At 32.8% G+C, this 26,632-nt stretch overlaps 1 protein-coding gene and 2 long non-coding RNA genes across 3 annotated transcripts; all 3 read right to left on the bottom strand.

Moving 5' to 3' along the window:
• Nucleotides 1–451: 451 nt before the first annotated feature.
• Nucleotides 452–1,036, bottom strand: LOC131617377 (uncharacterized). The gene is made up of 2 exons (XR_009288566.1): nt 955–1,036; nt 452–772 (listed from the first exon to the last, which is right to left on the bottom strand). It is a non-coding gene; the product is annotated as an uncharacterized LOC131617377 (long non-coding RNA).
• A 7,351-nt stretch (nt 1,037–8,387) lies between these two features.
• Nucleotides 8,388–10,853, bottom strand: LOC131619283 (uncharacterized). The gene is made up of 2 exons (XM_058890396.1): nt 10,733–10,853; nt 8,388–8,743 (listed from the first exon to the last, which is right to left on the bottom strand). Exons 1-2 carry the CDS (start codon nt 10,851–10,853, stop codon nt 8,388–8,390), a joined length of 477 nt encoding a protein of 158 aa, XP_058746379.1.
• A 5,879-nt stretch (nt 10,854–16,732) lies between these two features.
• On the bottom strand, nt 16,733–17,345 carry LOC131617375 (uncharacterized). The gene is made up of 2 exons (XR_009288565.1): nt 17,128–17,345; nt 16,733–17,027 (listed from the first exon to the last, which is right to left on the bottom strand). It is a non-coding gene; the product is annotated as an uncharacterized LOC131617375 (long non-coding RNA).
• Between the last annotated feature and the right edge of the window lie 9,287 nt (nt 17,346–26,632).

Genomic DNA, 26,632 nt, shown 5'->3' with positions numbered 1-26,632 from the left:
TGTGGATGTGGGGGACACATTGTTTAACTATAAAATGTTCTCTTAGAAATGATTAGCAATAGGGTCAAATAGAAAGGTGTACTGTAATTTTTATGAGTGTTGTCAAAATCCGATGGATTGTATCTTTAATGTGTAATGCGGGCGGGTATGGTTCTGTAGGCACTTTGTTTTTTTTTGTATTATGGGTTAGAGTATCTCTAGTACTCTCCTATTAATCCTATTAATGCAAGTTGTTTATAAAAAAAATATTCTTTGAAGTAAAATTAAACTATTTTTAAATTTAACTATAAAAGATATTTTGAAAGGATGTAAGGTTGAAGAAAATGTGATATACCATAAAAGAGAAGATAATCATAATAATATGATCTTCTTCCTTATTTTATTCAATTACTATCATTATAGAGTGCAAAGTCATACTTACAAGATTCATAAAAATTAAAATAAAAAGATATTAACAAAGTCATACTTACAAAATTCATAAAAATTAAAATAAAAAGATATTAACAAAGTCATACTTACAAGATTCATAAAAATTAAAATAAAAAGATCAATATCTTAGATGTAAACACTTTAACTATATGACATTTCATATAAGACTCTAGTAGAATATTTGTCTACTCTTTAGGGTGTGAACTAAAAACCAAATACTTTGATTTCCTATTCTATGTCAACGCAAGACCAATGCAATCACATATGCCATAAACACATATTGGATAAAACGTAAACGCACACATACTTCCTGGACAATCGATATCCTCCACACATGTGCGACCTGATATAATGAAATAAGAAATAAAATAATATTACTGAAATTGGGATAAGATATTGTGGACGAAATAAAGAAGAGAATTTTAAATGACAATACTTACTTCCTTGAACATGCTTTCCAATAAGAAAAAAAAGAGAGAAGATAATCATAACATAAACAAAATTAACAGTTTGAGTCATATTTACCTCTTTCATATAACAAATTATTTTATCACTTTTTAATTTATAAAGTTGATTATCTCCTCATAACAATTAAATAGGTTTTAACATTTATAAAATTGTAAATATCTTTTTATAAACTTAAAAATTATTATTAAATGTCTTTTAAATATATCGAAGTGTTGTGTATTGTGTTTAGCATACTTAATAAAGAGGTCATTTGAAAAGAAAAACATTTACAAAAATTTCATTTATTGTATAACCTTTGAAGATATGAAAGGGAAAATCACAAGTGAGAAATAATGACGTTAGACAGTAACAAATTAAGTCATTTGTAGAAATAATGCATCAATAGGTTACATTATATTTACGCTTTAATTAATTTTATTGTTAGATCAATGTTAACTATCAAATGAGATATTTCTTCAAAATGTATGTATGTTGGTTTAGTAGAAACATATGATCGTGATTATTAATTTTTATATCCTTAACAACTTTGTCCTCAAGGGTGTGAGTATTTAAAAATTGATAATGCAGAAAGAGATTACAATACACATTATCAAGGTTACAATTACATGATAAGATGCTTATATCTTGCTTAGCTTATTCTACCTAGTCTAAGTTAAGTTGAAGTGAGTAAGTTAAGTTGAAGTGAGTAAGTTAAGTAGGTTGCAATTTATTTTATCGTAAATTTTTATGTACCGTGAGTTTTTGTTGGATAAGGAAAAATCTATATATTTTTAATATCATCTCATAAATATTGAGTCAGGTTAGCTTAAAATTTTTGCGTGATGAGAAAATTTATATGGTTAAAACCTATAAAGAAGTATTAAGTAGAGAAAAGCAATATAGTCAAATGAGAATATGATCGAGTATATGTGATTATGGTACATGCGTCCATAAACCAAGAACAATCCAAGTGGTGGATTGTGAGAAATACCTTTTAGTTATCCTTATGATTGAGATGAGATATAATTTAATAATTGAGATAAGATGACTTATCTATGATAACATTCACCACCATTTGATCAAATGGCTCAATGTTCATTACAAGTCGAATGTACTTGTGATGATTTGTTGAAGGTGAATTAGAACAAAAGAGAGATGAAGGGTTACACTCGTGCAAGAAATTAAGGTTAGATCTAAGTATAACCTGGATATTGATAAACCAAGAGAATTAGGTGTCGTGTTTCAAGGATAATCCTGAAATGATTCGATGGGCCTCAACAAGGATCAAAATTCATTCCCGTGATATCTACAAAATTTAAGTCAAGAAGAGACGAAAGGCGGACCTCATTAGTTTGATATCCAAAGGCATCCTTATGAGATGTGATATTAGTAGTAATTTGTAAGGGAAGAAGTAGAATGACTCAAATAAAGGATTCTTTCAGGAATAAAATCAAGGCATCACTAGTATCAAATTATCGGTATCTCATGAAAAATTCGGGTATGTTGCACGTCCTTCTATTAAGTAGTAGAATAGTATCAAATTATCGGTTGATATGATTTCTAAGTAAGGGTGTAGAAACCCTGATCCATGAAATGCAAGATAAGATGAATCAAAGTGAGTAGAGTAAGATTTCCCACCTAACAAAGTAGGACTGTAACGAGGGGGTGGGTAAGGGAGATAATAACCGTCAAATTACATGTTTGGATAATTACCAACTTTAGATGGTTTCTAGACAAGAAGAGGGACTGTGTAGACCAAACCCACATCGAAATCTTGGTTCGTGCAAGGTGGGATTGCATGGTTGAAGGAAGGAACATAAGGATTGATTCGTATTGAATACACCAATGAATCCAACTTATTTTCGGAAAATTACATTGGAATTCAACAATTATGCATGCTTGAATTAGAGCGCTCTTTGGATGGGCAACCTTCTAGAAATATTTCTTGAAAATGTGTGAGTGAGGAAAAAACCTACCAAAGGAATTGTATTGGTTGCCAGATTGTTTGACAATGCTTAGAAGTCCTGCGAGACTTTGCAAAACCCAAGACTTTTGAATAAGTACTAGAATTAGAGGACATGGTTTTATGAGATCAATTGGAATACATTTGAAAAGGAAAAAAGTTATCAGAACAAGCCCAATTGACCGATATTGGAAAAATAAGTCAGAACAAATGGGTTAGAATAAACTAAATAATTAAATCAACAAAATCTTAGAAAAAGGAAAAGTGAATTCTCATTAAAGCAAAGGACCTAAGAAAAGTTACAGCAATGATTTGAGATACACCCTCATCCACTTAAGGGTAAGAGAGTGATTGTTGCGAAGAATGAGATTAAATGTAGTGAGATCGTGAGCTAAGTGGACTACAAATGGATGAAGATTAATGGCTAGAAACCATACGAGATATTAGACTGTTGGAAATAGTAAAAAGTTACACAAATGGAACAAACCATATTTAATTTTAACAAACAAACACTCAACAGAAGCACAACTCAGCAAACCCACATACAAGTACGAGTCAACATGTTTGGGAATTACTCTTTATCTTCTTTTCCAACTTGCTTTCATACTTATAAGTGAGTTCACTAGGTTGTGCTCGTGAGTCTTTGTTTGTTAAAATTAATTAGAGTTTAGTCCATTTTTATAATATTTTTCTAGTTTAATTACACTTTTATTTGGACTAATTGGCCTATATTTTTGTATTTTTCGTTTTTATTTAACACAATTTCTGTTTGCTTACAAAAATGACAAATAATATTTTATTTTTTAATGACAAATATTTTGTGTCCTTGTGCTTGATTTTTCTAAAAAACTATAAATAATGAGTATATGTTAATTATTTTTAATTCTATTTAGAAAAAATAAAAATAAAATTTAATTAATTGATTAATTACTAATATTTGCCTCGTATATAGTATGTACAGTACAAAGACCCTAAGACCCTGTTTAAGGAATCATTTAAAAAAAATAGTGTGAACACAATAAAATACAAAATAATCATAATTACTGTATTCCTTTTTATATTTATTACACAAAAAACTTATTATTAAAAAAATATAAAATTTATTTATTTATTTATGATAAGCTATTTGTCGTATTCTTAAAGTTATTCTTTAATTATTTGTTTGTAAAAAATAATGTAAAAACCGTTAATGATATATTTAAGAGAGAGTAAAAAATTTACAAATGTTAAATACTGCTTTTTAATATAGGAATTTATTATTTAAAACAAATATTGACATATTATTAGAAAATTTGTTGAGACAGATGCTATAAAGTGTAAGGAGGTTATGGTTATAATTTCGGTAGTAGTTTATTTCTTAAGTCTGATAAAGGAGATTTAGAAGTAACATACAAATTACTTTTCCACAAAAGTATTAAACATATTTTAATACATGATATGATGGAAAAGAAAAATGTCATATGACTAAACTAAGGGTCACCTGAATATATCAGAAATTAATTAATAGAAAATAACATTGCTGCCTCATTTAATTCTATTACGAACATTTTATATTGCAAACTCCTAATTACAACACTTGTAAAATAAGAAAAGATATTTTTTAATTATTTAGTGCCTTCATGATAACTAAATATCTCATTAACTATTTTAGCATTGCATTTTTATGCTCTCTTGAGTTTGAAACTAAATACATAATCTTATGGGGCACATAATCTACTGAATCATATTTCTACCACATAAACAAATGTTGTAAAAGCATTTTGCTTCAAAAAGAGGGGGGCATTTATCTTGTGGGCAATCAGAAGCTTGATCACATTTATAACCTGTAGTAAAAAATTATGAGAATATGAATAAATTAATATTAATTTATATCATTTGCATAAGTGATAATTTTATAATTTTTGTATGTAAATTTTTAAGTTTAAAGTAAAGATGAAAATTTGAAAATATTAAAAATGGCTTACACTCGATGTTTTTTGCAACAAAAGTTAGAGAAATAAAGATAATCATAACATAAATAAACTTGATAATTTCTGCCATATTTTCTCCCAATTTGCATGTAATAAATGGTTTTATCGGTTTATAATTTATAGAGGCCGATCCTCTCAATACATCAACTCAATAGCTTTTTGTGCTTATTAATTGTTAAGAACCCTCTCAAAAATTAGAATAGTTATTGAATGTTTTTAAGTACATTAAACTTTTATGTTTGTCCCCTTTTACACACCAAGTAAAGAGGTGACATAAAAAACTTACCAATATAATGAGAAACCTATTTATTTTTTTTCTTATTAAATTCCATTATTTTATAACCTTTCATGATAGGAAGGAGAAAATCACAAAAGTGGAACAATGTTGTTGGACAATGGCAAAAAATTCTTTTGTAAAAATAATGCAACAAAATATGACTATAAGAAATATGTTTTCTCTCCGTTGTTATTATATGATTGAGTCATTATAAATAAGTATTGGCAAGCTAATAAATAGCTACCTAATAAAGATTAATGATATTTACATCAATTATATAAAGACTAATAATATTTACATCAATAATAAAGATATTATGTTGATATTCTATCACACCTCGCAATCTTAGCGGGGGGATATCCTACGCTGAGACTGTCCCGAAAATCTTGGAAGAGTACTAAAGGAAGACTTTTGGTAAAGATATCCGCAATTTGATAACTCGATGGGACATGAAGGACACGAACCTGACCACGGGCTACTTTTTCTCGGACAAAGTGAATGTTCATTTTAATGTGTTTGGTTTGTTGATGCTAAACAGGATTACCAGATATATATATATTACACTGACATTATCACAATAAACTATGGTAGCTTTTTGAATCGGGCAATATAGTTCAAGGAGCAAATTACGTTACCAACAAGATTCAGATACCACATTTGCAACGCCACGATATTCATCCTCAGCACTAGAGCGAGATAACATGGGTTGGCGTTTCGAGGACTATGAGAGTAAGTTGTCACCAAGAAACACACAGTAACTAGATGTGGAGTGTCTAGTGTCTGGGCAACCTCCCTAATCAGCATCAGTGTATGAAATTAATGATGTGGTAGGCGATGAATATAGGTGTAGTCCACATTGACTAGTGCCTTTGATGTAACGCAAGGTGCGCCGAAGAGCCTGCATGTGAACTTCCATCCGATTGTGAATAAATAAGCATATATGTTGAACCGCATATGAAATATATGGTCTTGTAAAAGTGAGATATTGAAGAGCACCTGCAAAACTGTGATATAAGGATGGATCCTCATATTGAGCACCAATGGTGGTGCTAAGTTTTGATTTTGTGTCAATCGGGGTAGGACGAGACTTACAAGACGACATACATGCACGTTCAAGGACCTATTCTGCATACTTTTTCTGAGATAAGAATATACCTTCTGAATGTCGAGTTACAGAAATGCCCAAAAAATAACTATGTAGACCCAAATCCTCCATTGCGAAGAGCTGAGAAGAGAGATAATAGATGTGCAAAAAGCATCAGTTGAAGTGGTTAGAATGATGTCATCGACATAGCAAAATATAAGCTATGGAAGTGTCTCTCCGGTAGATGAACAGAGAGTTGTCTGACTTGCTTTGGGAGAAACCAATAGATGAAATGTAATCAGCAAATTGTTTGTACCAGGCTCTAGGGGCTTGTTTGAGGCCATACAACGATTTACGCAAAAGGCATACATGATCGGGATGATCTAGATCCTTGAACCCCAACGGTTGATACATGTAGATTGTTTCTTTTATTTCACCATGTAGGAAAGCATTTTTGAAATCTAACTGATGTATAGGCCATCCTTTCGAGATAGCAAGACTGAGAAAGGTTCGTATAGTCACCGGTTTAACAACCTCGCTGAAATTTTCTCCACAATCCACACCAACCTGTTGACTTGCACCATCACCTACAAGTCGGGCTTTATGCCTCTCAAAAGAACCATCAGATTTTTCTTTATGCCTAAAAATCCACATAGATCTAATAACATTAACATCAGGTGGACGAGGCACTAAATCCCACGTCTTATTTTGAATAAGAGCATTATATTCATCATACATAGCCATTTTGAGATAATGTGTAAGGACACGATAGACGAAAAGAAATGTCATTTTTTTCACAAAGGTTTTGAAACTGACCATTGACATATTCTTTACCATTGTCACACTGTATGTTTTTAATTTCCCGTTGAAAATGAGTGTTAATATATGCTTTTAATTTTTGAAAGGAGGAATAAACTTGAGATTTTTGTGAGATTGGAAAGGTCCACAAGTAATTTTAATAGTTATCCAAAAAAAGCACATAATATTTGTGTCCTAACGAACTCAATACGGGAGATGTCCATACGTCACTATGTAAAATATCAAAGGACATATAAGTAGAATTATGAGATTCAACAAAAGGTAATTTAACATGTTTACTGAGAGGACACGAATAACAAAGGTTTGAATTGAATCTAATTCTATTACATTCAATCAATTTATTTTTCACCAAGGAGTCTAAAATTGGAGCTCCTGGGTGTCCTAGACGGTCATGCCAAAGGGAAGAAGATAATGCTGCAAGAGAAATTGATGACTTGACTGGATTATTTGAGGTGGTGATTGGATAGAGTTCTCCTCAGCTCTCACATCTAATTAGTGCCATCCCCGTCTGAAAATCCTTCACAGAAAAACCAAAGGGATCAAATTCAACAGTGACTTGGTTATCGGGAGTAAATTTACGAACATACACTAAGTTTTGATTAATTTTGGGGGCATGAAGTACATTTTCTAACACTAATGGAAGGTGAGGTGGTGATAGTTTTGTACTTCCAAAACCACGAATTGGAATAGAATGATCATTTCCTACAATGATACCATTAGGTTTGCTAACATTAAAATAAGACAAGAAATTACTAGATGCTGATTTTATATGAGATGTTGCTCTGATGTCCATGTACCACGATGGATCAGGCTGAGCAAGGCTGAGAGTATGAAGAGCTTCTTCTATTTCTGTTGGAATAGGTCCATTTGCATTGAAACTGCAGGTTGCGGCTTTGGTCTCAAAATTCCCGGTTGTTGTGGCCTAGCAGCACCATTCGGTCTAGCCCAATTGTATGAGGGATATGAGCAAGGTGGAGCTAACCATGAAGCCCACTGTTGCCAAGGATGTTATTGTTTCCATGGGTTTCCACGACCGATGTTGTTGTTCCGGCCGCCCCTGCCGCGATTTTTCTTGCCGCGATTTCCACGGTAATTATTGTTGTTGTTGTTCCGAGCTTGTGAGTCTCCCAGAGAGGAATTTGGGGTGATTGAAGCAACATTATAGGTTGGGGATTTGGTGAGTAGTGCTGCCGAGGATGAGAGGGAATTGGATTCACGGGCAGCGCGTTGAATCATAGTGGATTCCTCGAGTTTGATTCTTGATTTTTCAGTTGCAAAAGTTGGCAGTGGATCATGTTGTTGAATGTATATCACAAAATCGGAGTATGCATCAGTGAGGTCAGAAATCATTTTTAATACTACCCGTGTATTAGTGACTGGAGAGTCGACATTCTCCAATTAATCCGCCAAAAGTTTTAGGTGGTTGAAATAAGCCTTTGTTGAAGGAAAATCCTCCAAGTTGGTATTGTTGAACCGGCTCTTGAGTTGGACAGCTCTCGAGTGTTTGTTGTCATGAAATAACACTGCAATACATTTCCAACATTGTTTAGATGTGTCATTAATCACAAGAATAGAATTGAGAATATCTTGTGTAACAGTAGCATACATCCATTGCAACACGACCGCATCAAGGCGATTCCAGAGATCGATGTCATTGTTTTTTACAGTTGCGGCAGCGGCGACATCTTTCTCATATGTCGGTGGAATTATGTGATCAAGCACATTATGAAAACGTGGTTGAATCATGAAAAGGTCTGCCAAGAGATATAGAGATTGGAGTCATTGTCTAATGTCACTGGGATGATTTATTTGACATTATTAATGGAGAAAGCGGTGTAAAATTTGTTTGATGTCGCAGATTGGTTTTGAGATTGATGAGAGGTTGTTTCTGAATTGGTGGAGGCGGAAGAATTTGTGGGTCTGGAAGATTGAGTAGCCATTAAGAAGGAAGGTGGGGACGGCTAAGAAGGAAGAAGGATAGGTATTTTGCAGCGGCTAATAGGGATTTTGGAACGAACCCTAGATGATACCATATAAGAAATATGTTTTCTCCCTGTTATTATTGATATGATTGCGTTATTATATACAAGTATTGGCAAGCTAATAAATAGCTACCTAATAAAGACTAATGATATTTACATCAATAATAATAAAGACTAATAATATTTACATTAATAATAAAGATATTTTGTTGATATTCTATTAATGACATGTTCATGCATAAATTGAGTGTATTGTTGGATAAAAGTGAACTACCAAATCATTAAAATCCAGCTATGTTTTCTATGTAAGATGAGTTCAACCAATTTAAAATTAGTGATGTATAGAACTTGGTTCCTCGTCCTTAAACCATAGGATTATAAGAGCTAAGTGGGTCTTTAAGAACACCCGAGATGAAAACAAAATAATTACAATAAGTACGGAACATTTAATTTCTAAGGGATATGTTTCGATATAGAAATCATGTTCACAATCAACGGAAGAAGACTATCGAGTGACGATGGTGTTTTATCGTCGTTGACTTTGGGGTAGGATCGACAAAGTACCAACAAACACTTTGACGCCCAAATTAATGTTATCCAAGAAGTTTTTTAGGGTTAGAATGGTGTTATGTTAATATTATATAGCCTTGATGAAGTGGTGTTAGGCTTGATTTTTCCAAAAGCCCAGTCAGGAACATTATTCCTCAAGCCTTTCATTGATGGAGTCAGGTAATGGTTTAAATCCATAATTTTTTCTACTGCCAAGGCTAAGAAGGTGGCGGCAACAATTGTTGTGTTCAAATAATTTGGTGAAAACAACAACTCTGTAACTTTGATTTGAAATTAGACATGATTTCAAGTAAGTGCAATAAAAATAGTGCAATTAATGTGACTAAGAATTCTATTTTAGATTCACACACTAAATATATTAAGATTCAACATCGTTTTCTTAAGGATCATACTGAAAAAGTGGATGTGACTTTTGAATATATAGATTTGAAAAGTCATCTCACTAACATCATTAGAAACTCTCTTGCAAAAAAAATTCAAAATATTCATAGGAAACTAATTACTCCATGTTATATGTGTGTGTGTGTGTGGCCTAGTGGTGAAGGATTGGGTCTTGAGAGTGTGCTCCTCTCAATGTCTCAAGATCTAGCCTAGAATGTCAAATGAAAAAATTGGAAGTAGTAGAACCTACTTTACTAGAATAATGTGATGCAGTAGTATTATTTACAATAGGACACAAGGACTGGTACTTATTTCTTAAGACATTGCTTGAGGATTGTAAAACTATATTTTTGAAGCAATAAAGCCCACTTTTGACATAGAAATTAGTTTTTTAGGGATACTAGGAACATGAAGTCATTTAATTGCAACACAGAATTTGGCAGACGTTGAGATTTAAATTTTGAGTTACCAACTGACTTGACTGTCATTATATGATCATTACAAACTAGAATTCTACTTATATCTGCACAAGATTGTATACTTTGCAAGTTTGAATCGCTATAAGTAATATGATGAGAAGCACATGAGTATGCAAACCAGGCTTGGGACTCTAGATATTGAAGGACTTGCAGATTTTCTTGATGAAATAAGAAAGTAGTTGCCTATGCAGAAGTAAAGGCTTGATGCTTTAGGCTTTCTTGAGCATCAGTTAAATTATTTGATGTAGATGAAGAAGCTTAAGATTTTGGTGGTGGAAGTTCAAAATACTGATCGTACATATGTCACCACTCCACAGCTGAGTGACCATACTTGTTATAGAGTTGACAAGTTTCACTGTTCCACGTGCTATATAATAATCTTTCACGAATTCTACCGTGAGTTGAGCCTTCTTTACAATGAGAGTAGTAATAGGAACTAGGTGAACCACCATTTCTTTGGAAACAACATAAGAGACCAAGCCAAGAACTTTCACAACAAAACTAGGCTCGCTAGGCTAAGAATACATACGTGCTTAGTGAGCAAAGGTGCATCTTTGCTAAGCCAGGAAACACATGCGTGCTTAGCGAGCAAAGATGGTTCAAATACTTTAATATTAAGTTACTTCAAGGTGAAGCAATGATTTTGTGGCTACGCGAGCTTGGGTGGGTCGCTTAGTGAGCATATGCGACAGAGTTAGGCCTAGGGTAGCAAGAAATATTTAACCTAGAAGAAAGTAGGAACACTAAGCGAGCATGGGTGGTGCGCTTATTGAGCATACCATTCCAAAGCCTATAAATAAGGGTGTCAGACATTCATTTGAAAACATTAGTTAATTAGATTCGATTAGATTCAATCACATTCAGTGGAATTTAAGGTGGTTCGTTAGTGAAACCAGGTTCTCACCATAAATCACAATAGGAGATAACAGGAAAGGAAGATTGAGGGCAGAAGCTTTGTCGGGGGAATCGTCAACAGATGCTTTCCAACTTCCCTCTTCTATGGCTTGATTTTAAAGTCACCATGAGTAAGTGTAGCTAGTTTTATCTTTTATTGGGATTTGATGTATTTTTCTTGTCACTTATGTTTTGATCTAAACCATGGCGTTATTTCTATTTCTTCTTAAGTTTTAATATTCATGGATTCTTCATTCTTGTTTTGGATTAGCAACCTAAAACATGTTTTTATAGTATGACTTGATACTCAAAAGGTATTGGTCCTTACTTGATCCATGTCTGTCATCTATTGATGCTAAAGTCTAAACATAGATTTAGGTTTAATATCCATACAAATAACAATATTAATGAAAGTGGACATTGATGTCTGCATGCATTATTGAAACTTAATGTTGACGTATTGGTTAATAGGCTGAGAGATTGTCAATTAGATAATAAGAATGATCTCACGTTGTTGACTCAAACATGAGATGCGATGAGAGATTCAAGTGGTAATATTAATAATTAATTTGAATTCACTATGCCAAAATTGATATTTTGTATCGCTTAATTTAATAGCACTTTTAAATAAAGTGCTATTAAAAACGGAAAAACACATCTATAATAGCATTTTATTATCGGGAGCTATTATAGGATACAAACAATGTGATTTTGATAGCACTTTATGAAAAAAAAACGCTATTATTAAACTTCCGTAAGATAGCCTATTAATACTATACACTAAGATAACACTTTCGTCAAATCACTATTAATATTATTCATTAAGATAACACTTTTAGGAAACGGTATTATTGTACTATCCTATATTAGCGCTTATTCAAAAGCGCTATTGTTTTCATAATAAATAATTAATAAAATAAATAAATAAATAAAATATATAATAATTATTGTTATATTATTATATATTTTATTTTATTATTATACTACACAGTAATGTTTTACACTCAGATCTCGTGCTTTTTCCCAACATAAGCGAAGAACTTTTCACATAAATGCTTTTTCAAACACACTTTTTTTCCAAATGCTATTCTCATAGAAGGCTTCACGTGAGTGCTTTTTCAAACGCGATTTTGCAATCCAACAACTTCTTCTTAAACCCAAATGTGATTTTTAATCTCAATGCGTCAATTTAGTTGTGTTTAGGTTTTGGTTCAGAACTTCTTCGGTTCAGAATGCTTATGGTTTGGTGCATTTTTACGATAAGCTTTCATGGTTTCATGTTGATTACGATTTCAATTGGTTTCTCTGGTTTTTTGTTTCGGTATTGATTCTAATTGAGTTAACACTAGCATACAACATTATAAAGCTAAATGGAGGAATGTTTACCTGTTAAAAATATAGAAAAACACAACTTTGGTCTTGCCCGCAAGGTTTTCGATAAAACGCCTCAATCGTAACTCTTGATTCTTTTTGCTAAATTCTTTCACTTCATGATGCTAAGTTGTTGTATTGTTGCTATTTTTTATTGATGATCATTTGCGGTGTGTGAATTGGCAGAGAATTGCCGCGGTTACTACTGTTTTACAACTCGCACGTCACATGTTTGACAAAATGTTTCAATTGTTTTCTTTCCTCTTTTTGCTTCTGTTTTAATGCGCATTTTGATGCTTAATTTTTTGTAATTGTTGTTGAACTCTTGAATTTCTATTTGATGCTTGAAATATTAACACTTTAGTTTTAGCAATTTGTTATATGATAACTCTCCAAGACCAAATCATGTTTATGATGGTGGTAGTCTTAGTACTTCGCCCTCTCATGTTTAACTTCAAATACTAGTTAGTGTTCTTGTAATTTGTATAAACTCTATTCATTACAAAACTTAGGTGCATGTATTGTTTAAAAATAATTATACAAAGATTTATCTCTCTTTATCAATGATTATTGTTGGTGATCTTTTTCTGTTGCAGCGGAGTAATTATTCTTCAATGGAAGGTGTTCTTTAGTGTAAGCCACATTTTGACAAACTCTTCAAGGATCATCGGCAATAACGTGTAATCACATATGTCTTCTCTTTATTCATGAATAGTAAAAGGTAATTTTGTTATTCTTTTCCCAATCAACTGCCTCTTTAATTGACAATTACTTCATTTGGAGTCGCTACAAAGCTAGCTGACAACTTTGCTGAATTGCAAGCATGAAAACAAGTTGTTCTTTAGAGGCTCATTTAATGGAATCATATTAGGAAGATCCTAAAGTCCCATATTGGTTGGAGATAGAGCATTGAAAGAGTTTAAATAGAGTGACACTCCTCACCTTACCAACTGGTTTTGTAAGGTGAGTTAGGTCAAACTCTAATATGGTATCAGAGCCTATCGATCGGACCATGGGCTGCCCACCATTAATATCCACGCACCAAGCCCAAAGAGAATGCTGGGCCCAAAGAGAATGATGGGCGTGAGGGGGTGTATTAGGAAGATCCTAAAGTCTCACATTGGTTGGGGATAGAGCATTGAAAGAGTTTAAATAGAGTGACACTCCTCACCTTACCAACCGGTTTTGTAAGGATGAGTTAGGTCAAACTCTAATAAATCACAACACACAACGAACTCAGCCACAAAAATGGTGATAAACACAATTATCATCCACCAATAATTTATTAATGTATTCAATCACAAGAAAATAATAAGTCACTTATGTACCATTAATTATCCTATACTAGCTTATAGTAAAAATAATGTATGCTTGTGAGAATCCAAGCTTCCCTATTCAGCTTTCACTTCTAAACCATTTTTGTTTATTTTCTCACTCATGAAAAAGGCTTTCTGTATTCCTTTGTGAAGAATGGTGCAGGTGGTGCATGCTGAATTCAGGTCCACGCTCCTTTAAACTCATATTTTGATCTTTCATGGAAAGTTATTAAAGGTTCGTAATTTCACATGCATCGGGAATTTCTCGTCTATTCCATTGTTGTTCATGTTTTTGTCTTTCTTTGCATTTATACTTAATTATGTGTCTTGAAATGGTTTTATTATTTATTCTTTGCATTGTTAGCAAAGATGATATATATATATATATATATATATATATATATATATATATATATATATATATATATATATATATATAATATGAAAGTGTTACTCTTTTATGTGATAAGTAAACTAACACTATTCTTTTTTACTTAAAAATTATAAATTTTATAAGAATCAATTATGACTTTAAAAATATAAATATACTAAATGAATTATGGCTCAGTGGACAAGAACAATATACATGATTATTCTTCTATCTCTACTTAATTTTGAAATGTGTACCTCAAAACTCAACTCATGCTTTTGTTTTTATTTTATACTAATCATTTTTAGTATGTGTAGAGACCTCTTTTATATTAACCATTTAGAGTTGAACATCTATGTAGGGAATTCTTTTATATTAACCATTTTGAGTTGAACATCTATGTTGGAACCTCTCTTATAACAATATTATAGTTTAAGTCTTTGAGAGACCTTTACTAATTTCAACTTATGTCATATTATATTGGTATATGAGTTTGTAGGACTAATAGAACTCAATTTTGCTAGTAACCATGGAGTGAACATGTCATGGTTGTAAGGTACTTTTTAGACCTTGTTGTGATATTTGTGAACAAGTGGATTTGATTTAAAATATTTGATGTTGATGGATCATAATATGTATTCAATGAGTAACTTAAAGCGTTATTTGGTATTGAATTGAATGTAGCTTTTTAATATTTGCAAACCAAAAGAATAATTTTGTGTACAAAAAAAAATATATAAAATGTACTACAATAGCATTTTGTAAAGAGTGCTATTAATGAAACATCCTATAATAGCAATTTTAAGAGAAAGTGCTATCAAACATGTGCCATATATTAGCGCTTTCTTTGAAAGTGCTATTAAACATGTGACATATATTAGCGCTTTGTTTGAAAGTGCTATCAAACATGTGCCTTATAATTGCGCTTAGTTTGAAAGTGCTATCAAAAGCAAATAAAAAAACATGTAAAATGTCCACTTCAGTAGCGCTTAAGAAAAATGCTATTAAAATTTAGTATTTTAATAGCGCTTTTAAAGTGCTATTAAACAAAAAATGTTTACAATAGCGATGCGGTTAATAGCATTTTTAAGCGCTATAAAAAAAACGCTATTAAATAGCTTATTTGGCGTAGTGATTTCATATTACTGGTCAAGGATGCTACATAAGAATATGTCAACAAAGTCTAACCCCAACAAAATTTTACCATTATTGAAACACATAAAGCTTACTTTCTGTTCCGGACCGGCCCAATTATCCGAAATTGGGCCAATCCACTCTATTGGCCCAACGCGCCCTGGCTTAAACACGCGGCAGCAAGCTTCCAATACGTTCCGAGCAAATAGCAAGTGGGGCCGAGCACGCTGAAGCCAAGTGCTCGGCGACGGCTAGCTTCCCGTGTCTTCTGGCCGCTATTCACGCGTGATTCCCCAAAAAGTGGACTTGACCGTTACTAAACTCTCCCATAAAAAGCCCTCTGACTCCAGAGGACAAGGTAATCACTTTCTTACCCAAAACCTCTCTCTTTTTTGTTGTACCTTATTGTCCAAACACTTACTTTGGCATCGGAGTGCCTTGCAGGTAGAACCACCTTTTTTCTCTCAACCGTTCCGAAGTTCAAGCCTCACCGTTGTCGGCCACCTGTTCTGCTCGTAAAGATCACTTTCTGTTATTCTAATTTTCAAGTATACACCAAACAATCAATATTATGATGAACTAAACTTAATGTAATAGAAACTATTGAATAGTTTTTGAAGCACAACCAGACCTTATGGAGATGATAAAACTACACTTGTTATCCACGCTACAACAAAATGGCAGAGTTATCGGGGATTAGCATTAGTGTTTAAAGATATTTGATAGTTTTTATCATTTTAAGTATTATGTTTATATTTGTGCATATTTTGTTTTAGTTTGACTAACCTATTAATAGTGTTGGATAGCTCTGTACAAAGTTATTTATGCATGGTAATAAAACATCTGTCAAAGCTCTCACAAAATTTAGAAGGTTCCTACACACTAGAAAATTTATTATTGTTAGATTTGCACTAGAAATCATCCCACAGGATATTTCCCTCCACCGTATATCTTTTAAAAGCAAACAAATCATTGAAACTACAGCAAAATTAAGATAAACTGAAATTGAAGTTAGAAAAATCATAAGTGTGACATTATAATTTAGATATAAATAAATAAATAAATATATATATATATATATATATATATATATATATATATATATATATATATATATATATATATATATATATATATATACTTATAGTTAACATTAAACTATTTTTGAAATTAACAATAAAATATGTGATATATGCTTAAATTGATGGTCGTGTCAATATCTCTAAAGTTAGGAAGACAATATAAATAATATTATTATGTGTTTTATTTCATTTGATAACCATCATTTTAGAATGTGAATTCATAACTACAAGATTCGTGAAATTAGAAAAAGAAAACAAACAAATTACATGGTGCAATCACATTAAGTAAATAACAATTGTTTACACTCTTGGGTGCAAAGCTAAATATAGGATCTTTATAGCCAATAATTTGTTACAATGGAGCTCCAATACATAAACATTCACCGTAAAAACAAACTGCCCAATAAAGAAGGGGGCACAAATTTGGTGGACAATCAGAATCTATTTCACAAAAATAACCTGATGTAACAAAAAAAATAAAAAAATGTTACTAAAATTGGGATGAATAATGTCCAAAGAAAAGAAGGAAACTTTAAAATGAAAAAAAAAAAAATCTTACCATGGGCACTCTTTGTAAAAAGAAAAAAGGCTAAAAAGATAATCATAACACAAACAAATAGTCCGGTCTTAGCCATATTTTCTTGTTAGGATGTAAGAAGTTATTTTATCACTTTGTAATTTATATAGTGGATATTCTCCTTACTTTAACTAAACATTTTTTTAGCGCTTAAGGAATTGTAAATGCACTTTCCAAAATTAAAATCATTATTAAATGTCTTTTTAAACATATTAATATGTTGTTTGTCCCTTTTAGCAAACTTTTTAAAGAGGTAAAATGAAAATTTTAGCAACCATAAGAATTCATTCTTATTTTATTAAATTTTAATTATTGGATAACCTTTCATTATATGAAAGGGAAAATCATCAAAGATAAATAATGAGTTTGAATATTTTCAATTAATTTGTAGGCTGCAATCAATTGTGGGTTTTGGTTTTTATACGAATAGGTTGAGGATGAGAACCACTTGTGTAGAACAAAATATAGGTCTAATCATTAAAGTCCATAATGGGTAGTATCTAAGGTTATATAGTTATAAGTAGAGAGTCTAAGTCTTTTTTTTTCACTCTCACAATTAATGTTGTGAGTAAAACATGTACAAGTAGACACAACCAAATCAGTAACATTTGACTTGGAAAAATACATTAACTAAACATAACATAATCCATGTTCATTCACATCTAAAACACTATTTGTTTATAGAACTTAACATTATCCAACAAAATATAACTAGTTCATATCTAATGATCCTAGCAACAATCAAATACTAAAAAACTAGATTACATATTCCTAAACAAAAGAATACTATTGATCTATTATGCGTGTGCAAGTATACACAGTTAAACTAGTAGCATTTGATAAGAAAAGTAACGATCCTACGAGGATACTATTAATCACTTTGAAACTTTATACAAGAATTTCTGAAATAAACATGACATAATAACAAAATAACAATGTTTATCACGTGATGAAAGTTAAGGAAACTATTTCTATATAGTAACAAAATAAACATGACATATATCAAATAGTTTAAATAATGTGAGAGATTATTTTGAACAATGATCCATTTCATGAATTCATTTAATATACATAGAAATTATGTCTAATCCTTAAAATATTAGTTCAAGAAACTTGTTTTTGTTAATCCTTATGGTCCAAATCCTTTATACCTGAAGTGATTAAGTAAGGAATGCATGTATGCTCGCTACTTTACCATATTATTTCATAAAACCTATTTTTTTTAAATGCTACCGCAACCTAACAAACTAATATATACTTCATAGGTGATCAAATTCATAAATAAACCTATGGCAATAAATCACAAGAGCTAAACATATAACAAAAATACAATAATCAATATTCAAAAGCTTATTATTTCATGAAAATTCACATTATCCAACAAATTAAGTTTAGCTCATATTGAGCAAATTAAATACAACAAATAGAGATTCTAAGTTATATATTCTTAAAAAGTGAGAATAAAAATGATAAACCTATGAAGTAAACTTTAACCACTTAAAATATTTCAATAACAAGTGACCTTTGGTGTCACACCTCTCAACATTTTCTTCCTTCAGAATTAATGTGGTACAATGAATGAATATTGGAAATATATGTTGTCTTTCTTCTCTGCAGTATTTCTAGCTTTCAAAATTTTCTTTCATTCCATTGCATGTTCCATTTATAGTAGGTTATCTAAATTGTAATAAGCTATCATTTTTTGTCTTTGGTATTTAAAATTTATCCATAAATCATGGCCCAAAAATAAATCATATTCTCTTTGATTGTATATGTACTAGGATGGTACAATGCACATGGAAGACATCATGATCTTTTAGTAGCACTTGGTTTCTTTTTTCCATCTTTATCCATTAATGTGGCATCCCATCCCTACTTCACTCTTCATAATAGTCTCAATTTAAAGGGACATCTCATACTATGTTGAGAGTCAAGCATATCAAAGAAGTGTGGTGACAGGGATTGTCAGAAATGGCTATTCATGCACACTAAAAATAAGTGAAATCCAGAGATGGAGCACCTAGTTCGCTTAACTATTAAACAACATAAATTTCTTTAAAACACATAAAATTAACACTAATCACCTAAGTTACAAGTGATGAATCCAAATAATTAAGACTTAGATAACTCACATAGATTGAGTTATCAAGTATTAAAATTATACACCTAAAGGAGCAACAACAAAACCTTGGAATCTTCCAATCGTAGGTTACCTTCGAAGTCGTACCTCTCAGTGTCAACTTCATAATAAAATTGGATATGGAGATGAGGAATGATCATTGCATCTATGATATGTCCCTTTCTTAGGTTCTCTAAAATTCTCCAAGTCATCCCTGATGTAGGATTTTCTTTCCTTTTATCGCTCAATATTTTAGTTATTGGGTAAACCTCCTTTTTATCCAACTAGTAAAAAGGAGTAAAAATGGAGTTATATTACCACCAAATTTGGACCATAACCTATCCTCAGGTGACAAAGGTTTCAAAAAAATTTGTTAACCTATAGAATATATTCTAAAGATAGTAGCATATTTTATAAACATTGTATTTAATTTTAATTTGTATTAAAAAAAATTGGGACAACTTGCATAAAATTTATTACATTCAGTATGTTTTTGTGTGTGCATGTAACTTATGACGCCCAATATCACTTCACTAAATTTCTTGGAAGATACATAATAGTTTTTCTAGTTTGTTTTAATCTTGCACTAGAAAATGGTTTGATTCTAAGTTTTATGACGAAGGGAAACTATTCCTTTTGAACATTAGGGGTTTTCTCCATCAAACCCAAAATTGTTTTGTTGGACATTTATAATAACTTGGTCTACATTCTGATATAGGTCGCTATGGTCCAGAGGTAGTGCTAGTTAATAGAAATTAGAATGCACACCATTTTATTAGAAATGTCCAACAAAACAATTTCGTGGGGCAAAACAACATAGGTAACATGGCCAGACAAATTCTAGCCCATAATGGCCTTGAAGTTGGCTTACATATGCCAAATTTTGTCTCTGCATTATCTGATTATGTATTGTAGAATGAACTACCAAGGGGTTGAAAAATCTCAAGTTCGCTAAGTTTGCATGGGATACGAATGAATCCACTGTCGAACATGTGGCTCGGTATCAATCGGAGGCAAGAGGTTTAGCCAATAACGAGAATTTTAAGATGAAATTATTCCCAAATTCCTTGAGTAAAAATCCTTTCACATGGTTTACCACTTTACCCCCATAATCCATATGTACTTGGATTAACTAGAAAGGATATTCCATTAACAATTTTACATGGGTCAGTCCAAAATTATCCTAAAGGAGTTAGCTAGTGTGAGGCGAAAGTTGGGTGAATCAATAAATGACTACCTCAATAGGTTTAAGATAATAAAATCAAGATGCTTCACTCAAGTTCCTAAAAATGAGTTAGTTAAATTGGTTGTAAGAGGTCCAGACTATTCCATCCGGAAGAAGTTAGACATTCAGTATTTGAGGGACATGACCCAACTAGCCGACAGAGTTCGACAAGTCGAATGTTTAAAAGCTGAGAAGTCTAGGTTATAAATAAATACCACAAAAAATAAAAAGTAGCCTACGTTGAAGTAGATAAATTGATCAAATATATGACGTTGATTGTGATTATGTTGAAGAATTTGAGATCAATTTGGCATAATTAAAGTTAGGACCTCCCTATGTTTGTAAGGTTTTAAAACATTCAAACAGGAAAAACCCCATCAAACCTAGTAGAAAGGAAAATTTCATCACAAAAACATAAAAATTTGATGTAACTAAGTGTGATGAAATATTTGACCTGTTATAGTTTCTAATGGCCAAATCATAATCCCAAAAGGGCTTAAGACACCGCCATCAGAACAAAGAAAGAAAAAGGGTTTTTGAAAATTTCACAATTTCCTTATCCCTTAAGATCAATGTATTATTTTTAGGGATCAAGTGCGGAACACTCTCAAAGATTGAAGGCTGAAATTTGCTTATAAACAAAAACCTACACCGGAAGGTGACTCAAACCCCAAAGGTGGAGAGGCGCTCTTTTTCGTACATGTCAACCGGATGATGGTCAACATTATGGGAGACAATGACACAGATGTAACTGAAGACATTCCGCTCGAATGTACAAATAAAATGAAGGTGTTGTATCCCAAATAAGAGGAGGAGCTGATTGACTTCCTCAACGTGAAAGCTCAAGGATTTTGAAGTGATGTTTTGCCCATGATGCAGCGCGGTCTTTGAGAAAGAGGTTTCCAAAGAAATGGAGAACGTGAGGCTTCCACAACCACAAAAGTTTGGAAGGGACGAGAGAAAAATAACTTCATTTTCGACAAAATATATGTCCCTTGTAAAACACCTCAGAGCATGACTTATGTCCTACCTACAAATACCCACGTAGGTGAGTGGGTGAGACATGCAGGAAGAATAAACGTTGATCAACGCAAATGGAAATTGATCGACATTGGTGTGGGATCTTCCTACCATGACAATTCACAGAAATTAAAGAATAATACTTATACTTCAAAGAACTACCTGGGAAAGAATCCAATGACCAGGACATAATATAGAATGCATCGGTGTAAGAAGAAAGATGCCTTCGAAGCAGAAAGTTCAAGAAAAAGTGACAGTGTTTAAGCCATGAACAAAGGCCAGTCGACAAAAAGGCCTGTCAAATAAAGATTATTCCCTCCTTTGACACCTATGGCATAGTTCAATGAGCAAAAGTTCACACCAAGAAAAGATGAGGATATGGCCATAGACACTTCCAATTTTGGTTTTGAACCCGAACTGAATATAATTTGTAACATGATATCCATATTACCTGTAGAATATGATACAATCACTGAAGTGAATAAAGAGAAAAGTGGATTGGCAGAAGAAATGGCAACCTGCAAACCTTTATATTATCATGTAATGAACTGTGGATGTACCGATAAAGACAAGGTTGTATTTAAAAGGTCAGTGGTCGAGAATGGGTGGGATAAATGGGGCAGGAGTTGTGCCTTCAACCACGCACTAGAGAGTCACAATTTGGAAGCCCAGTGGGATTGCGGAAAATATAGAGGCAAATCAAAGTTACTTCTTAGCAGATGTATACCACATAGATAAGAGGAACTTTGACATACAACTGGAAAACATTTTGCCATATACATCTGCTGGATCAGAGTTTTCCTTGTAGAGTAATGTATATTATTCTATTAAATTACTTCCCACACATGGATTCATATGGGAATATGAGACAATCAAAGGTTATAATAGACTGTCAGAGTCAGAAGACAACAATGACTGAGTTGATCGCCCTTACTCAAATTTTGGCCTATGTGGAAGAAAATAGAATAAAAGCGGCTTTAGAGGTTTAATATCAACAAAAAAAATGGTCGTCGAAACCACCATGGTGGAAACCAATGAAGAAATTGGTGGGATGCAGTTTCAGAAGATCAAAGGCTCGACAACATATATGATGATAAGCCTTTATGATTTGAGAAAGATCCTTTGTAAGTATAAGAGTGCGCCTAAGAGGGGGGGTGAATTAGGTTTTCAAAAATTTAATCGGTTTTATGAGAATACTTCTAATAATTTTTGGTTAAGTGTTTGAAGGTTTTTGTAAGGTTCTTTTCTTTTCTTTGGTAATGGTGATGAAAGCGATAAAGTGCGGAAAAGTAAAGAACGCAACGATATATACTGGTTCCCCTCACAATCCGAGAGTACTCCAGTCCCCTTTCAAACACGAAAGAGATTTCACTATAGTTAGAATTATTGTACAAGCCTATGCCTACTATCTAACCTATAGGGTGATCAAAGGTTCTTAACACCTTTAAGATCAATCAACACTAATGTGAATGAAGAACAATCCTCTTCAAACACACCACTTACTTCCAACAATCCTGGATAGTAAGGAGATAATTTTCTTTGAATTTTTACAAGAGATTTAGATGAAGTTTGTATAGCACTATCAATCTTGGATTGATCTTCTTCTTCAAATAAACAATTCTCAAAATGAATATAAGTGTTCACAATGTATGCATGAAACTTCAAATGAATTCTCAATGAAAATGTGTGTAGAAAGTTTCATATAAAAATTCTGGTTTGTGGACACTTTGAAAATAATGAAATTTATGAGTATGAATTGTTAATGAAGAAGGTGAATAATGATTTTGAAATATGTAGTATTTATAATGTGTCAAACACCTCTTTGAATGGTTATTTTTCCATGAAACAATGCAATGATCAAGTGGTAAGAAAATGGATTCGTTTGAATAAGATCATGCAATGAAAAAAACACACTGGTTCAGTAGGAACCGGTTCCTACCTGGGACAACCCGGTTCCTGCTGAACGTTACAGCAGAAATTTCAAATTTTGAACTGAGGAACCGGTTCCCACCTAGGGACAACCCGGTTCCCCATAGTAAAACACAGAGAACTGAAAACTTAGAATGCTGGGAACCGGTTCCCCCATAGGGACAACCCGGTTCCTAAAACCTTTATTTTGAATTTTAACTTTGAAAAAGGTTTTAAATGAACTTTTGAAGGATGACACTTTGTAGTATGTTTATGATATGCATGGAAATATATTTGTGAAAAATTATATGTCAAAGTGAGTATTGTTTATACCTTTGACATTTTAGCTTGATTCTTGAATCTTCACAATTTCTTCAAGACTTTGAAATGATGTATTTTTGCTTGATACTTGAAATTCTTTTTGCACATCCTTTATAAAAGCTTGATGTCCATATTGTCTTCATCAAAACACACTATGCTTGAGAAGCTTGCATTTACATTCTCCCCCTTTTTGATGATGACAACCAAGTCTTGAAAATGTTTTGAAAAAGTTGTTTTGTGCTTTTGAAATTATGTTGAACAATGCAAGGCTCCCCCTATGTTAGAGACTCCCCCTAAATCCATTATTCCTTGATTTATGGTGATGAGTTTTATTTGATAATTTTAACAATGGCCTGCATTTTTCTTTGAAACAAAACAACAAAAAAAAACACATGCATATTCTTCTCCCCCTTTGTTATTATCAAAAAGGATGGGGAAAAAGAGAAAGAGTATATGAAATATAACACAATGTGAAATACCACAAAGAAAACACAAAATGAAATACTACAAACATAACATGATTTAAACGATACGAAACGTAGTTTTTTTTTTTACGATTACAACACAAACACAAATAGTCCTAAACATCACGAACATAAATGGAACATTGTCTAGAAAACATAAGTAAAAACTAATAATAGAAAGAAAAACATAACATAGAATTTTAAAACACATAATTTAGTCACTTTCATCCATTTGTTCTTCATCATCATCCTCTTGTTCATCTTCTTCTTCACTTCCTTCCTCTCCCTCATAATGAGCCAAGATACGCCTTTGAGTCCGTTGAATTTCCCGCATTTGTCTTCTCATAAGGTTATGCTCATAGTTATTCTCCCGCTTGTTGTTATCAATCGATGTTTGAATAGAACAAAGCTTGGCAAACATCATATCCATTGTGTATCCACCTTCGGGAGGTTGAGGATCTTGTGGCACGGTTGGCTCAAAATCAACTTTGTAAACGAATCTACCTTCACGATCCATAACTATTCCTGTATTTTTAAGAGCGGTAGCGGTGGTGATAGCACACTCTTGTTCATCCATATTTTTCTTTGGTTCCCTTTGGAGGAGAACACCAGCATTCCGAACAATATGAGAGATGGCCCTTGCATAAGGTAAGCCTCCTTTAAGGGAAGCCATGAGCTGCATGTGGCGCATAATTGAAAGCGCCCAATTGACTTCAATGCCACGTCTTAGAGCAAGCAAAACCATCAACTCGAATTCATTGATCCTGGAATGGTTAGAATTCTTTGGAAATAAAACATAAGCTATGATAAGATGGAGCATCCTATCACTCACCGATAAGCTTGAACCGAACATGTTAAACTTGATAGCAAGTTGTTGGCGAACTGTGTCGCGTTGAGTTGGTCGGCACATATCCACAAAAACATCAATCTTACTATACGGTTGCCAATCCTCCGGTATGTTACCTTGAAGGAGCACTAAGCCTTGAGATGGAATTCCTAACACTCTTCCAAATTCCTCAACATCTAAGCATATATCTTTATTTGAAACTTTTGACAATAATGTGAAATCATCAAATTCATCGGTCACTATCCTAAGATTATGATAAAACTCTCTAACCAAATCCGGATAATAATCACCATGGTCAAGCACAAAATTAGCGACCCCTGCATTAGCTAGTCTACCCGGAAAATTGAAGCTGTGATTAGGGAAATCGGGGAGTTTACCGTATTTTGCCGCAAGGAGTTTTCGACTCCGAATATTGAATGTGAGTCTCCGACTTTTGACAGTTGGTTGGATCTCTTGAGGATCTTCACTTGTCTCTCCAATCTTATTCTTTCCCTTTGCACTTCTTGAAACTTTGGGTGCCATTGTTGAAAGTTAGGGTTTAGGTTGAGATTTTCGGATTTGGTGAATGGAGAAGGATTTGAGTGAAATGTGTGAAAGAGTGGAGGATTATATAGTGTTTAGAGGTAGTGGGTAATTTAATTTGGAGAGTTATGGTGAGATAATGGAGCTTTTAATTTTGTTGACAATGGAGGTGGAAGGTTTGAAGAAGATGAAGATGAATGTTGAATGAGAGTGAATGTGAGTAAGTGAGTGGTTGTGAGTGAATGAATGTGTATATTAAAAGATAGAAAGCATTTAAGAGATGTAACAAATAAAATAAAAAAAAATACATAAAATAGACAAGTTTACGTTACAGCAAAAGAGAGGAAAAGAAAATCTGGAAAAAAGTTCGTGGGAACCGGTTCGTCCCTACATGGGAACCGGTTCCTGAAGCACACAAAAACCACGCCTCTGGAAATTACTATGGGGAACCGGTTCGTCCCACATGGGAACCGGTTCCTAGGCTGAAAATTTCCAAAAACTTTAATTTTATGAAATATAAAGCATACATATCATACATAATTACCAAGTCATAATGAATGAACATTTATAAAGCACTTTTTAACTTAAAATATTTTAGAAACGTGTACCTTTGATGTATGAGAATGACGAATAAATTTTAAACATCACCTTCGTCTAAAATTCCAAGCTCTCGTCGAATTTTGTAAAACGATTCTTTTGGGAGAGGCTTGGTGAAGATATCCGCAAGTTGATTATGAGTATCTACAAAAGTGACTTCAACATCTCCTTTAAGCACATGATCGCGAAGAAAATGATGTCGAATGTCTATGTGTTTGGTTCTTGAATGCATAACCGGATTCTTTGTAATATTTATAGCACTTGTATTGTCGCATCGAAGAGGGATACATCCGAGATCAAGTTCGTAGTCACGAAGTTGTTGCTTAAGTCAAAGAATTTGTGCACAACAACTACCCGCTGCTATGTATTCTGCTTCAGCCGTACTAAGAGCAACACATGCTTGCTTTTTACAAGCCCATGATACTAATGCATTTCCAAGAATGTGACAAGTACCACTTGTGCTT

The sequence above is a fragment of the Vicia villosa genome, linkage group LG7 (genome assembly GCF_029867415.1).
Source record: "Vicia villosa cultivar HV-30 ecotype Madison, WI linkage group LG7, Vvil1.0, whole genome shotgun sequence".
NCBI classification, from domain to species: domain Eukaryota; kingdom Viridiplantae; phylum Streptophyta; class Magnoliopsida; order Fabales; family Fabaceae; genus Vicia; species Vicia villosa.
Note: the sequence above shows the minus strand (reverse complement) of the source record. Positions and strands in the feature narration are given on the sequence as shown.

What these genes read in the sequence shown, in the direction of transcription:
- LOC131619283 (XM_058890396.1), bottom strand. Translation starts at nt 10,853, where the DNA reads ATGGTGGTTCACCTAGTTCCTATTACTACTCTCATTGTAAAGAAGGCT. An exon ending in ACTTGTCAACTCTATAACAA is followed by an intron (nt 8,744 to 10,732) that starts GTATGGTCACTC and finishes ATCTCTTGGCAG; the next exon opens with ACCTTTTCATGATTCAACCA.